Source organism: Mobula hypostoma, chromosome 12, assembly GCF_963921235.1.
Source record: "Mobula hypostoma chromosome 12, sMobHyp1.1, whole genome shotgun sequence".
In the NCBI taxonomy this organism is placed as follows: domain Eukaryota; kingdom Metazoa; phylum Chordata; class Chondrichthyes; order Myliobatiformes; family Myliobatidae; genus Mobula; species Mobula hypostoma.
This window is the reverse complement of record NC_086108.1, coordinates 61,191,477-61,206,082: the sequence shown is the minus strand read 5'-3', so window position 1 is coordinate 61,206,082 and position 14,606 is coordinate 61,191,477. Positions and strand designations below refer to the sequence as shown.

Here is a 14,606-nt window from a genome sequence, read left to right as displayed (position 1 = left end):
TAGTATGCATTGCACAAGAAATGGGCCAGTTTCTTGATTGGTGTAATTTTGCCCTGAGAAGATAAATAGTGTGAACTTACCCACACTGAACTGCACTAAAAAATGCTAATGATCCAATTTCTTGACCATGGTGTCCTACAGAAAGTGTCCTTAATAGCAGCAATCAGTGGTTGCTGGAGAACCAGCAGGATAGCCTTTGATCCTATGCTTCTCACTTACTTGTACCTCTATATATCGAACTATACTATAAAGTCTTATGAAATTGTTGATCTTACTCTTACTATTGATTTTTCTTTGCTCCAACTTCTTAAATCACCATGTGCTTTCCTACTCTTGCCTTTTTGCTTTCCGCTTTGTGCTGGCACTGTCACAGTACATTGTGTTTGAAGCTGGACATGAACCAATCCGTGAAACAGAGGAGAGCATTTACCAGGTACAAACTTTTGATCTAAATATTCAAGGAGTCATTTTTGTGATATATACTGTATATTGTTCCCCACTTCTTAAGAAAATCAACAATAGTGTTCAAAGGACAGAAATTTTCGATTTAGAGATATAGCATGGTATCAAGCCCTTCCAGTTCAATAAGCTACACAGCCCCATTACATTCATGTGACCAAATAATCTAATAACCCATATGTACCAGATTACCAAGAGAAAACCCATGTGGTCATGGGGAGAACAAACAAACTCTTTGCTCACTGCGGTGGAATTAAACCTGGGTCACTGGTGCTGTAATAACATTACACTAACTTCTGAACTATCATGCTGCCTCAAAAATACAATATATTGAAGTTTATATTGATGGTATAAATGTTTCTTTTTTTTACATAATTTTCATTAAAATGATCAACATGTTATGGGTTAATAATTGTGGCCTAACAGATAGCAAACTAAGCAACCTCTCAGTGTAGTAACAAGAAAGAGTCTTACACCACTTATCAGGTTTCTGTGCGGACATTGCAGTAAGACATCACTACGACAGAGTTAAATAGGTGGCATAAAACAGCCACTGTGTGAAACAACTTTAAACAAAATTGAAGAAGTTATATGATTTAACTTCAAAATAACTACTGACATCAATTCATGTTGATGTTGTCTAGGAAACAAGAAAATAATTCAACCTAATTTGATGCAGTGACTCTGTAAATGCATTAGCAACAGTTGCTAAGTGAACCAGTCTCTTATTGTGCTGTCGATTTAATTTCAGCATTTCCAAGCTGATGGTTTGAATAATTATGGACATTGTTTATAGTGAAAGAATTTGTTACAAATATCATATCAATTAAAATGTTTTGTTTGCTGTATATGGCAATTTGGATTACACTACAACAGTTTGTTCTGTTGACTTCAATGCTAGCATTCTGTTCTCTATCGATAAAGCCTGTATAACTTCTACTGTGTGGTATATATTCCCATCACGTACCTTTATAAAGGTCACAAAAGCTTGACCTTGTGTTGCAAAGATCTTTTTTAAAACATGAAAATGTTTGATTTGCTTATTTTCCACTGTCCATTGAGTTGTACATATCCCATTCGGATCCAAAACAAGATTTTAAGTCTTCCAAGTCTGAATATAATGTAAAAATTGAAAGAATGTGAAATATTAACTTCTACCTTGCGGATTAATGTGGAATAACTTTTTGGATTCAAATAAAATTAGTGCAAGCCTCATTAGCTTCATTAGCCCAAGTTTCATGGCAATAGTTAAAAAGAAATAAAAAAAGACAATCTACCATTTAACTGAGTAAAAATAATTACGTGTTTAAATAAAATACAGAACAAATTGAATACCACATGATGGAGGAATTCATCGAGTGCACATTGTGCGCTATTTTGATTGACTATAAATGAACAGAATCAGCACAAACACCTAGTGCAGGTAATGGACTACATTCAATCATTGTATTCTCCAAATCTTCATTTTCATTGTAACTTTCAAGATAATTGTTAATACCTTCAAGTTAATCATAATTTCTAACATGTTGAAGTAGTAAAATTGTTTCATTTTCACTCCCAGCCACCTCTGGCCTCTCTAAGTCTGAATGCTTGAAACCGCAGTGAGCAAAACAGTTCTAAATTGTCTTATTGCTTATTTCTTGCCAACTATCAATGACAAGAATCACTGCTTTTTCTGTACAAGCATGCGCAATCGAAGCTATTTAAAAACCATTCGCTCTAAGCACAGTGTGGTGTCTAATGGCCACACAAGTGCATGTGACCAACATTAGTTAGAAACTGTTCAGGAACATTTTCCTGTCCCACTTAAGTAGCATGGTTTCCCAAATAGACAAAGGGAATGCTGTCTATTTCTGAATTAAGTTTTGTTCTTTAAGAGTTGTCCCAAATAGGCAGCTGCCCTGATTAACTTATGGCCCGATTACACAGAATTCACTGTTTTTGGCTTACTTAAAGAAATTATGATTTGATTTTAGATGAGCGTTCAGTTACAGTAACTTCAATGCAGTATTGGTTTTGCCTTTCACAATTCAAAGAAACTTTCCATGGAGTTTATTTGAATTGTGAAGGCCAATGCCAATATAAATTCATTGCTATATTACTCCAATAGGACACATTTTCATCCCACAATAGCATCTATTTCTGTAGTGCCTTTGAAATAACAAAAAGTTCCCAAGATTCAGTGAGATGTAAATAAACAGAAAACAAGATTCTGGAAATAGTTTTGAGAAATGGAGATGAGGTAAAATTTAGTTCTGTCAGTGTTGAAACTGGTGTCATGTCTTTTGATGAGGTGTAGCTTGGAAATGAGAGGGCAGGAGGACAGATCACACATCCTTGGTTAAAGTGATGTGATAGGTTAAGCTGTGCTTCAAAGAAGGAAGGAGAGCTAGAAAGGCAAAGGTGTTCAGTGAGGGAATTCTAAAATCTAGGGTTTGGACACCTTGAAGCCACACATGTTCCTTCTGAAGTGGAGTGATTATATCCAGTGACGAGTAAGGGATCGCAATCAGAGGGATGATGAGAACCAGGAAGAATTTTAAAATCCGGATGAGAATTTTTAAATTAGGACATCATTACTCCCCAGAGTCTTGCACTTGGAACTTCTTGATTTAATACGGTCAATTAGGTTTCATTTCCTGCCATAACACTGTAGCAGTTCCAGCCAAAGTCAGCTATGGTATTCTGTATGATGGTGACAAAGGCTTCATCTTCAGTCATTGATCGCGGTTGCGTCTCTCAGTGCTTCTACACAGTCTTCTAGTTGCTGGGGCTGCTTTGCTCAGTTCCTTCTATCCAGCCCTGAGCAAAGAATTACTAACGATGGCTTGTTTTTGGATGCCTTTATGTCCTTCAAAGATAAATCCTGGCCCTTTCATTTACATGTTGATCCTCATCCAGAAATATCAATTTCTATATGGACTCTGAAAAGACACAATTTTAAATAATTATCACCCTTTCTGACCCACCCCAGCTCTAAACTTTCAAACACATTTATGGATGAGGAGACATTTCCAATTAATTCAGGCATGATCAAGACTTGCCAGTAGTTCCATTTGCAGAATTCATTTCCTGGAGCTACACCATTCTTGCCAGAAACTTTCTGAAACCAAACAGGCTGCTTGATAACACATTTGACCTACATTTTACCTGCCATTACAGTGGCTGCCTTAATTTCACCTCAACAACACTGTGGCCACTTCATTGGTTGTTATCACGAGACATGACTATTCCAATGCCCTTCTGAGTGGTCTCTTTATACACACTGTAAAATTCAGATCATGCAAATTTTGCCCCAAATGTTCTGGCATGCACCAATCCCACCTTTCCATTAGCCTTGTATTTTCTAACCTACACCATTTCCCAATTTAATGATGTCCTGTTTTGAAAATTCTCATTCAGATTTTAAAATTCTTCCTGGTTCTCCTCATTCCTCTGTTACGTACCCCATAACTGGGTTGCCAAACCAGTGAAAGTGGATCACTCAGTTGGAGTCTGGATTACTAGAACTAAGAAAGTTTTATTTAAGAAACAAGCAACACAGTACTCTAATCAAAAGGATAATGAATGCAACAGTTCAGCAATGATAAACATATATGTACACAGAATTCAGATAACAGGATCAATAAAGCTCTAATGGTTGTCTAGGGGCAAATGACCAGTTTCAAAGTGACGCAAAGTTCAGTTCAGTTCGCAGTAATCGCTGCTGTGGGAGATGGACAGTGTGGGGGAAGGAGAGAGAGAGCAAAAACGAATGAATATTCAAACGGCTTCCACACACAGACCTTCGCAGTCAGCTGTCGGGCAGGTCCTTTGTGATATCATCTGAGGTCACCAACCGTGACCCCTCCGTTTCCAGATACGATCGTTTCCCTGCGCTGAACCTGGCACCCAGGCAAGGGTGGACACACACCAGGTTCCCGCCGATCGTGCCTTTCCACCCTGTGCGTTTATGGCCCGGTACTTTCCACCGACTTGTGAGAGACGCACCGCTTCCAGGGTCTTGTTACCTCGGGTGTCGTTTGTGTGCCTTAGCAAACCTGTCCCTTTTTATCCCCCTGCTGGGGTATCGCCTGTCCATCACTTCAAACAGTTCAGGGTTCAAAGGGGGAGCCACTCTTGACAGCTCTCCTTCCTTCATTAACATCTCCACATGCTGCTCCATTGTTTTCCTTATCTCTCTCTCTCTCCTGGGTTGCAGACCAACTGCTGATTCCACTGGTGCCAGCACAGGACAGCTACATCGTAATCTATGTGCATTCTTGTCACACTTCCCCCCTTTAAGGATTTTTACCGGGGGGGGGGTAAAAATTACAAACATGAATACATTATTTGATACACACACAAATATACATCTTTATCAGCTATTTGGCTAATATAGCGAGTTTGAAGTTGTCAACACCTGACAGACAGTCAGCCATCACATTTTCTGTTCCTTTTATATGTGTTATTAATAATCCTTTAGGCTAGGCTCCAACTTAGCAAACTTCATAGTGGCCAAAAACACTGATGAATTGCGATCAATGTAACCTCTCATTTGGTTTTGTCCCGGACCACAATAACAAGGGTCGTCCCATTCCGACTTAGTTTTCTCTCGCAAGGGCTTAGTAGGAGGGGGAGGGGTAGTGACCGCAGAGTTATTGCAAAACTTCCTACAGTACCCCACCATCTCCAAGAGCCTTCTGAGGGCCCTCTTGTCTGTCGGGGTTAGGAGGTCAGCGATAGCCTGCACTGTAGCTTGCATCGCTGCCAGCTGCCCCTGTGACAACACAATTCCCAGATAAGTGACCTTCGTGTGGCCGAACTCATTTTTTCCGAGGTTCACTCTTAAGCTGGCTTCAGACAGCCGTAATAAATTGCCAATACACACCTCTGTGTTCGTCAGCCCTTTAGTCACTGATTGACTCATTCCACACGGATGTTGCTTGCTAGACTGACCTACTGTAACAGACACCACCCAATGTCCTAGTTCTTTGCATCGCCTTGGGACAATCAAACACACAGGTGCGAGTCGTTTAATTACTTCTCCTAAAGAGTCGCTTTGTTCGGGGATTAAGGGAGAGACCTTATCAGCAGAGCTGGCCAAAACAATAGCCTTCTCCCATCTAGTCGATACCATACTCATCTTTTCAAAATGGTTTTTTTCTCTTATCAGGGGGACCCTAGCTTCATTGATTTCCGCGCTAACACCGCCTAGGTTTGTTAGCATATCAAAAGCCTGTGATCGTCTCAGTTCGCGTCGGTCATAATCAATAACATCCTTCCTCCTGGGCAGCCGGTAAACCTCTTTCGTGATTCCACCAGCTGTTTCCTCCAGCACCGCAAATTGTCCACCGGGGGGTACCTTGTGGGCCAGGTTAAAAATCTCATCCCCATAACTCTTTTGCACCACCCCCCATTCCTCATCTGCGGGTACGGTACTTGGTTTCCCTTTCTTCCTTAGCACTTCCTCCTCCACCAAAACCATCAGCCCCTCGTCTCGCTCCTGTGCCTGCATAAATTCTTTCCTGGCTAATGCTAAGTCTATCTCAGCTCCCTCACTACCTCTTGTCTCACTGCACTCCTTCTTTTCACTTTCTACCCCCTTCTCGTACAAGGCTGGCAGAAACGTCTCAGCTAAATTTACTACCGCGGTCCCATGATGAACCTGTGAGTCCATGGGCGGGGCCTCAATGCTGGCAGGCTGACCTGTCAATCTCACGGCTGGGAACACGATTCCCCTGGCGACGTCATTACCGAGCAAGACTTCCACGCCTTTCATCGGTAATTCGGACCTCACCCCGATCGTGACTAGTCCAGAGACCAGGTTGCTTTGTAAGTGTACCTGGTGCAAAGGGACTGTCTCTGTCCATCCCCCAATACCTTTGACCTTGACCTCCCCAGTCTGGGCCTCTGAGCTAAACTCTAATACACTCTTCAGTATCAGTGACTGACACACTCCCGTGTCTCTCCAGATCCGCACTGGAACTGGGTTTAACCCCTCCTTCACTGACACCAATCCGGCCGAGATAAACCTCTCGCACCCTTCCTGAACTTTGGCAGACCTGTCCTTCCCTAGCGGTTCGTTTACCAGCTCAATACAGCCAGTCAAAATCGCCGTTTTTCCTTTTCCCGTCTCCTTCTTTGGGGCAAAGCACCTGGACGCAAAGTGTCCGACTTTCCCGCAATTATAACAGATGACCCCAGGAGACTTCCTACTAGACTGCTCCCGGTCTACCTTATCCTTCTCACTAGTCCCCGGCCTACTTTCTGACTTTTCCAGCAGACTCTCCCCGCCATCCTGACTTCCCTTCTGGTAGCCTTTACTCGGGGCAAACTTCATTTTATGCGTCAACGCATACTCATCCGCTAACTTAGCAGTTGCGGCTAACGTGGCTGCCTCTTTCTCATCTAGGTAGGGTCTCATACCCTCAGGGACACAACCTTTAAACTGCTCGATCAGGGTCAGCTGCAGCAATCTGTCATAATCCCCCTCTACCCCCTTCGAGGCGCACCAACGCTCACAATATGTCTGCATCTCACGGGCAAACTCCAAATACGTGCGGTCCCACTGCTTCCTCGCATTCCGGAACCTCTGCCGGTATGCCTCCGGGACCAACTCATAAATCCTGAGGATGGCCCCTTTCACCACCTCATACTTCTGGGCATCTTCCGTGGACAAAGCTGAGTAAGCTTGTTGGGCTTTCCCTTTCAGTACACTCTGAAGTAAAACAACCCACTTATCCCTCGGCCAGTCCTGACTTGTAGCCACTTTTTCAAAATGGAGAAAGTACCAATCCACGTCGGTATCGTCAAATGGGGGAACCAGCCTAACCTCCTGGGTCGCCCGGAACCCTCCACCTTGGTTCGGCACGAGCCCCTGCTTCGCCCTTAACCTTAACTTCTCCAGCTCGAATTCCCTTTCCCTCTGTTTCTCCTCTCGCTCCCACTGTCTCTCTCTCTCCTGCCTTTCTAACTCTTTCTCTTTCTCTTGCCTTTCTAACTCTCTCTCTTGCCTTTCTAAATCTCTCTCCTCTTCTCGCTCCAACTGCCGTACCCGGAACTCGTGCTCGAGTCTCAGTTTTTCAAGCTGCACCTGTACCGCGTCTCCGGCAGGTTTTTCAATAGACACCACCTCCAGCTCGCCTTGGGGAAACACACCTTTTGATACATAGTGCTCTACGATAGCTCTGTGTATCTCCTCTCTCCTCATTGTCGACTTCCCCTTAGCAAGATTCAACCGTTTGGCCACAGCTACCAACTCCGATTTCCTGGCATCCTCTAATGCCTCCATGGTCGGCGCCTTTATAAATTCCTCAGCCTCCATTTCTGCTGTTTGTCTTTTCTTTCTTTCAGGAATTTTGACCCAATCAATTTACTCCGTCCCGAATTTAGCGTTCAAAATCGCGGACGAGATAAATCACTTATGTTACGTACCCCGTAACTGGGTTGCCAAACCAGCAGAAATGGATCACTCAGTTGGAGTCTGGATTACGAGAACTAAGAAAGTTTTATTAAAGAAACAAGCAACACAGTACTCTAATCAAAAGGATAATGAATGCAACAGTTCAGCAATGATAAACATACATGTACACAGAATTCAGATAACAGGATCAATCAAGCTCTATCGTTGTCTAGGGGTAAATGATCAGTTTCAAAGTGACGCAAAGTTCAGTTCAGTTCGCAGTAATCGCTGCCGTGGGAGATGGACAATGTGGGGGAAAGAGAGAAAGAGCAAAAACGAATGAATATTCAAACGGCTTCCACACACAGACCTTCGCAGTCAGCTGTCGGGTGAGTCCTTTGTGATATCATCTGAGGTCACTGACCGTGACCCCTCCGTTTCCAGATACGATCGTTTCCCTGCGCTGAACCTGGCACCCAGGCAAGGGTGGACACACACCAGGTTCCCGCCGATCGTGCCTTTCCACCCTGTGCATTTATGGCGTGATACTTCCCACCGACTTGTGAGACACGCACCGCTTCCAGGGTCTTGTTACCTCGGGTGTCGTGTGTGTCCTGCCTTAGCGAACCAGTTCCTTTTTATCCCCCTGCTGGGGTATCGCCTGTCCATCACTTCAAACAGTTCAGGGTTCAAAGGGGGAGCCGATCTTGACAGCTCTCCTTCCTTCATTAACATCTCCACATGCTGCTCCGTTGTTTTCCTTATCTCTCTCTCTCCTGGGTGGCAGACCAACTGCTGATTCCACTGGTGCCAGCACAGGACAGCTACATCGTAATCTATGTGTATTCTTGTCACACCTCCAAATAAGATCCCTTGCTCATCTCCGAATATATTCACTCCACTTCAGAAGGCTCTGCATTCAAGATCTCCAAACCCTAAATTTTGGAATCCCGTCACTGAATCTGTTTACCACATCCACTGCTCTAACATTAACAACTTGTTTTGTCACTTCCTCAGTGAGTTCAATCAGGCTTGTGAGGTATGACGTGCCCCATTCTGGCAATCCTCGTCAGACAATGGTTCTGCAAATGCTTGTAAATCCCACCGCTAAGAAAGTTCTCCAAAAGTTTGACCACCACTGAAGTAAGACTCACTGATCTATAATTCCCAGGGCTATCCATATTAAGTTTCTTGAACAAAGGAATAACATTTGCCATCCTCCAGTCTTCTGGTACCGCTCCTGTGGCCAGTGAAAATGCAAAAATCATCACAAGAGGTGCAGCAATCCCTTCTCTCACTTCTCATAGTAACCTGAAGGCATATCCACTCTGTCTCTGTGACTTAACTATCTTAATGTTTTTCAAAAGTTCCCGCACATCCTATTTCTTAACATTGACAAGTTTCAGCATATTAGCCTGGTCTACACTGTCCTCATATTTGTCAAGATCCCGCTCACTGGTGAATACTGAAGCAAAGTATTCATTCAGGACATCCCTACCACTTCTGACTCCAGGCACGTTTCACCTTTTATCGCAGATCGGTTCTACCCTCACTTTACTCATCTTCCTGTTCTTTACATTCTGTAGAAAACCTTGTTTTCCTTAATCCTACTCTCCAAGGACTCCTTGAAGTCCATGCCATCTGTTCCTACCCCTACAGTAACCATCAGGCAGTTGTGATTGCTCTCTCTGAATGCTCATCCACCCAAAGATTTGTCATCTGACCAGCTTCATTGCCTGGAACCTGATCCAGTATGGCCTCTCCTTTGATCAACCTGTCTACACATTGTGTCAGGAGTCCTTCCTGATCCAGCATGGCAACCTGTCTACATACTGTGTCAGGAGTCCTTCCTGGACACACCTAACAAATTCTGCCCCATTTACACCTTTTGCATTAAGAAGGTGCCAATCTATATTAGGGAAGTTGAAGTCACCAATGACAACATTATGTTATGTTTGCACCTTTCCAAAATGTGTCTCCTGATCTGCTCCTCAGTGTCTGTTTTGCTACTAGGGATCTGTAGAATACTTCCAATGGAGTTATTGCTCCCTTCCTGTTTCTGACTTCCACGCACAGTGACTCAGTAGTCGTGACAGCCTCCTTTTCTGCAACTGTGATAGCATCCCTGATTAGCAATGCCACACCCATCTCTTTTCTCTCCCTCCCTGTCCCTTTGGAAACACTAAAACCTCAGAAAATCCAGTAGCCATTCCTCTCCCTGTGTCAGCTATGTCTCTGTAATAGCTACAACTTCATAATTCCCTACACTGAACCATGCTCTAAATTCTAATGCAGCAGTCTAGAGATTTTTACCTTTGAGGTTCTGCTTTTCAGCTTCCTACTTAGCTCCCTAAAGTCTCTCTTAAGGATCTCATCCCTTTTCCTGCCTATGTCATTCGTAGCAAAATGTACCTCAGAGCCAGATCTAGAACCAGAGAACTTGTCTCTGCGGCTTTCTCCTGGTAGGTCATCCTGTTCTCCCTCCAACATTAATCAAAATGGTATACCTGTTACTGACAGGAATGGTCACAGGGGTACTCTGCACTCTCTGCCTGTTCCATTTCCCTCTCCTGACAGTCACCCATTCACCCGCCTCCTGCAACCTAGTCCTTTGTTACCGACTAGCATGTGTGGTTCATTTGGCCTGAATGAAGTGTTGGAGTGACTATTGCGTTGGTATGAACTATTGAAACCAGGTTATCACAGGGTGAACTCCTAACAATGTATACCTTTAATATATTATACTCTACTTATGAATAACTGGATAATTACCTATTGATAATAGCCACCATTTGCATTTCTTTATTATTAGAAAATGTAATTAAAATATTAGAATATTAGAAATCAATTTTATTAAGATCATCTTGATAAGAATTAAATTAATATTTCTGGGAACCATATTTTACGTAGATTTGGGATTGATTTCAGCTATATATCTAATAATAAAAGACCAGCATTATGTTTTACACCCTGGTGTTGTACACAGTAATATAACTCTGCTCCCCAGGACTGATAAATCCCAGACCTTAGCCACTTCTCTATAATGGATCACTGAGTTGAGAATTGATTTTCTTACTGAAGGAAAATGCGATAAAAATTATTCCAGGCTCATTTCATGCACTTCTTCAAAAAAGTATTGTTGGAAATTGGAAGCAAGTCGTGGTTTAAGAGCAAAGAGCCAGAGACGATTTACACTGTGTTTATCAACAGCTGTTAGTAGAGTGCTTGAAGTTAAACTGACATTTTTAAGTGTAAGTTGCATACATTTTCTTAGGCAGAGCTTCTGTGTATCTTACCTTAAAGTCTACATCTGCCCCATTTTTGCCAAATCTGTAACAGAGAATGGGGCAAAATTGGCTGCCAATTAAGTGCTACTGTACTTCCAGGAAGAGATGCCAGACTTCTAATGCCTCTGACTGCATAGAATGTTGAAGATAGAGCAATACTGCAAAGACCAGGCCTTTTGACTTGCAGTGTCTGCATTGACTATGAGGCCAATCTAAACTAATTCCATCCGCCTGCACCTGGTCCATCTCTTTCTCATCCCTGTTTGTGCATGTATTAATTGGAATATCTATTTGCTTACTTTATATTTAGGTGCCCACAAGCCATCAGAAGGAAGGTGTCTATGATGTGCCAAAAAGTCAACCAGTGAGTCAAACCTATATCTGGTTCTAAGATAGCAATCTTTGTGTTTATGATCATTTATAGAGTTTTTATTACAAGATATTATATATTGCCTCCATAATCCTGTTTTTGAACTTCAGTTTGTCAGTTTATTAAACTCTATTAAAATATGTTTTCATCTGATCTCCGGTATTTTGGGTTTAACTTTAGCATCCATTTCATTAATGTCATAGACTTACAGCAGGGAAACAGGGTCATCAGCCCATGGGGTTCATGTTGGCCATCAACTACCGATCCATAATAATTTGTGTTCTCACAGTAAGTTCATTATCTTCCAGGCCCTTCTCATCTAAATACATTAAATATTGTGAACATATCTGCCATCACCATTTTAGGAAGTAAATTCTATTTCTGAACCACCTTCAGGGTGAAACAATCCTACCTCAAATCTCTATTGAATTTCCTACTTCTGAAACTAACGCCTCTAGTTTTTCAACAAAATGAATCTGTAGGGTTATGGAGAGAGGTCTGAATTGACTAAAGCCTGAAGTCACTGGATTGACTGAATTGCTTTCAGAGAGATCCAGTATGAACTCCACTAGCTGAATGGCCCCCTTCTATGCTGTAACAGTTAACTAAATATTGAAACAACTCTTTTAGTGCAAGGAAAGCATTAACTGAAAATCAAAATGCAAATGCAAAAATCTGAAATAAATACAGAAAATGTGCTGTAAAAGCGCACGTAGAAAGAGGAACAGAGTTGGTATTTCAGGTCAGTGACACTTCAATATCCTGGTGAATCTCTTCAGTACTTTATCTGTTTTCTAAACCACATCCTTCCAGTGGTATGATGACCAGAGCTGTATACCATGCTCCAAGTGTAGTCTAAACATTTTCCACAGCTCTAATATGACCTCTCAACTCTTCTAAAAGCTCCAGTTTATAAAGGCAAGCATACCAAATGCTTTCTTCAGTTCCCTACCCAGCTTCATATTGAAATTGTTTCAAAGGATACAAAAGATCCAAATTGATTCAGGAATCTTATTGTTAAGAGATCTATTACAGCCAACATAGTAATGTTGGAAATTTAACTGACAGGTAAAAAAGCGATGATATAAAAAGCAGGAGAAATCAATGCCAAGGAAAGCGCTCAAATATTTGGAATTGCTTTCTGAAACAACCAGGTCTCTTAGGGTCTAAGGAAGCAATGTTGGATAATGTTTTTCCCAATATAATTAAGAAATGGCAAGTCATGCAGACTCTCCTGTTGTGAAGTATCTTTTCACAATCTGTCCATACCTCAGGAGCTCGGTGCTTGTGCTTGGCATATAGCACCACCTTCTCCTAGACATTCTCTTCTTATTGTCATAAACATTGTGTGGAGTTAGGTCCTGTGGTCAGCTTGCAAAAATAAGCTTTGATTTTTCATACGATGCTTGTTCTCCTTTACAGTTTTCTCTTCTCCTTATTTGAGAGTCAGGGAGCACTACAGCACAGACACAGGCACTTCAGCCCCTCTAATCTGTCCCATCAACCTGCACCAGACCATGGCCTTCATCCCTCTCCCGTCTATGTACCTGTCCAACTTTCTCTTAACTGTTGAAATCGACCCCACATCCACCAGTTCTGCTGGCAGTTTGTTCCACACTCTCACCACCCTCTGAGTAAAGAGGATCCTCCTCATGTTCCCCTTAAGCATTTCACCTTTCACCCTTAACCCATGACCTCCAGATCTAGACTCACCTAACCTCAATGGAAAAAGTCTACTTACATTTAACCTATCTACTCCCCTCATAATTTTGTATACCTCTATCAAATTTCCCCTCATTCTCCTACGCTCTAGAGAATCAAGTCCTAACCTATTCAACCTTTCCCTGTAACTCAGGTCTCAAGTCCTGAAAACATCTTGTAAATTTTCTCTGAATGCTTTCAATCTTATTGATATCTTTCCTGTAGGCAAGTGACTAGAATAGCAGACAGTACTCTAAATTAGATCTCTCCAATGCCTTATACAACTTTAACATAACATCCGAACTCCTGTATTCACTACATTGATTTATGAAGGCCAATGTGTCAAAAGTTCTCTTAATGACCTTATCTACCAGTGACGCTACTTGCAGTGAATTGTGGATCTGTACTCCCAGACCCCTCTGTTCGATGCACTCCTCAGTGTTCTACCCCTGACTGTATAAGTCCTATGTGGGTTTGTCCTCCCAAGTGCACCACCTCACACTTGTCTTCATTAAATACCATCTGCCATTAGTCAGATGGAGCAGATCCCTCTGCAAGCTTTGATAGTCTTCTTTGCTGTCCACTACACCCTCAGTCTTGGTGTCAGCCGCAAATTTGCTGATCCAGTTTACCACATTGTCAACCATATCGTTGATATAGAAGACAACAACAGACCCTGCATCAATCACTGTGGCCAACCACTAGTCACAGGCCTCCAGTCAAAGAGACAACTATCTACTACCACTTTCTGGCTTCTCCCACAAAACCAATGTCTCATCCAATTTGCTACAACCCTGAATGAATTTTTTGAAGATGTGACAAACCACATTGATGAAGGTAGAGCAGTAGATGTAGTCTATATGGATTTTAGCAAGGCATTTGATAAGGTACTCCATGCAAGTCTTATTGAGAAAGTAAGGAGGCATGGGATCCAAGGGGACATTGCTTTGTGGATCAAGAACTGGCTTGCCCACAGAAGGCAAAGTGTGGTGGTAGACGGGTCATATTCTGCATGGAGGTCGGTGACCAGCGGCGTGCCTCAGGGATCTGTTCTGGGACCCTTACTCTTCATGATGTTTATAAATGACCTGGATGAGGAAGTGGAGGGATAGGTTAGTAAATTTGCTGATGACACAAATGTTGGGGGTGTTGTGGGTAGTGTGGAGGGCTGTCAGAGGTTACAGTGGGTCATTGATAGGATGCAAAACTGGGCTGAGAAATGGCAGATGGAGTTCAACCCTGATAAGTGTGAGGTGGTTCATTTTGATAGCTCAAGTATGATTGCAGAATATAGCATTAATGTTAATACTCTTGGCAGTGTGGAGGATCAGAGGGATCTTGGGGTCTGAGTCCGTAGGACACTCAAAGCTGCTACACAGGTTGACTCTGTGGTTAAGAAGGCATG

At 42.5% G+C, this 14,606-nt stretch overlaps 1 protein-coding gene across 1 annotated transcript in view; it reads left to right on the top strand.

The window, feature by feature from the left end:
• Nucleotides 1-14,606, top strand: part of dab1a (DAB adaptor protein 1a) — a 350,415-nt gene that overhangs the window by 245,952 nt on the left and 89,857 nt on the right. Inside the window, exons 8-9 of the mRNA XM_063063449.1 lie at nt 374-433; nt 11,441-11,494. Coding sequence (XP_062919519.1) covers nt 374-433; nt 11,441-11,494 — 114 coding nt within the window. The remainder of the gene's footprint in view (nt 1-373; nt 434-11,440; nt 11,495-14,606) is intronic.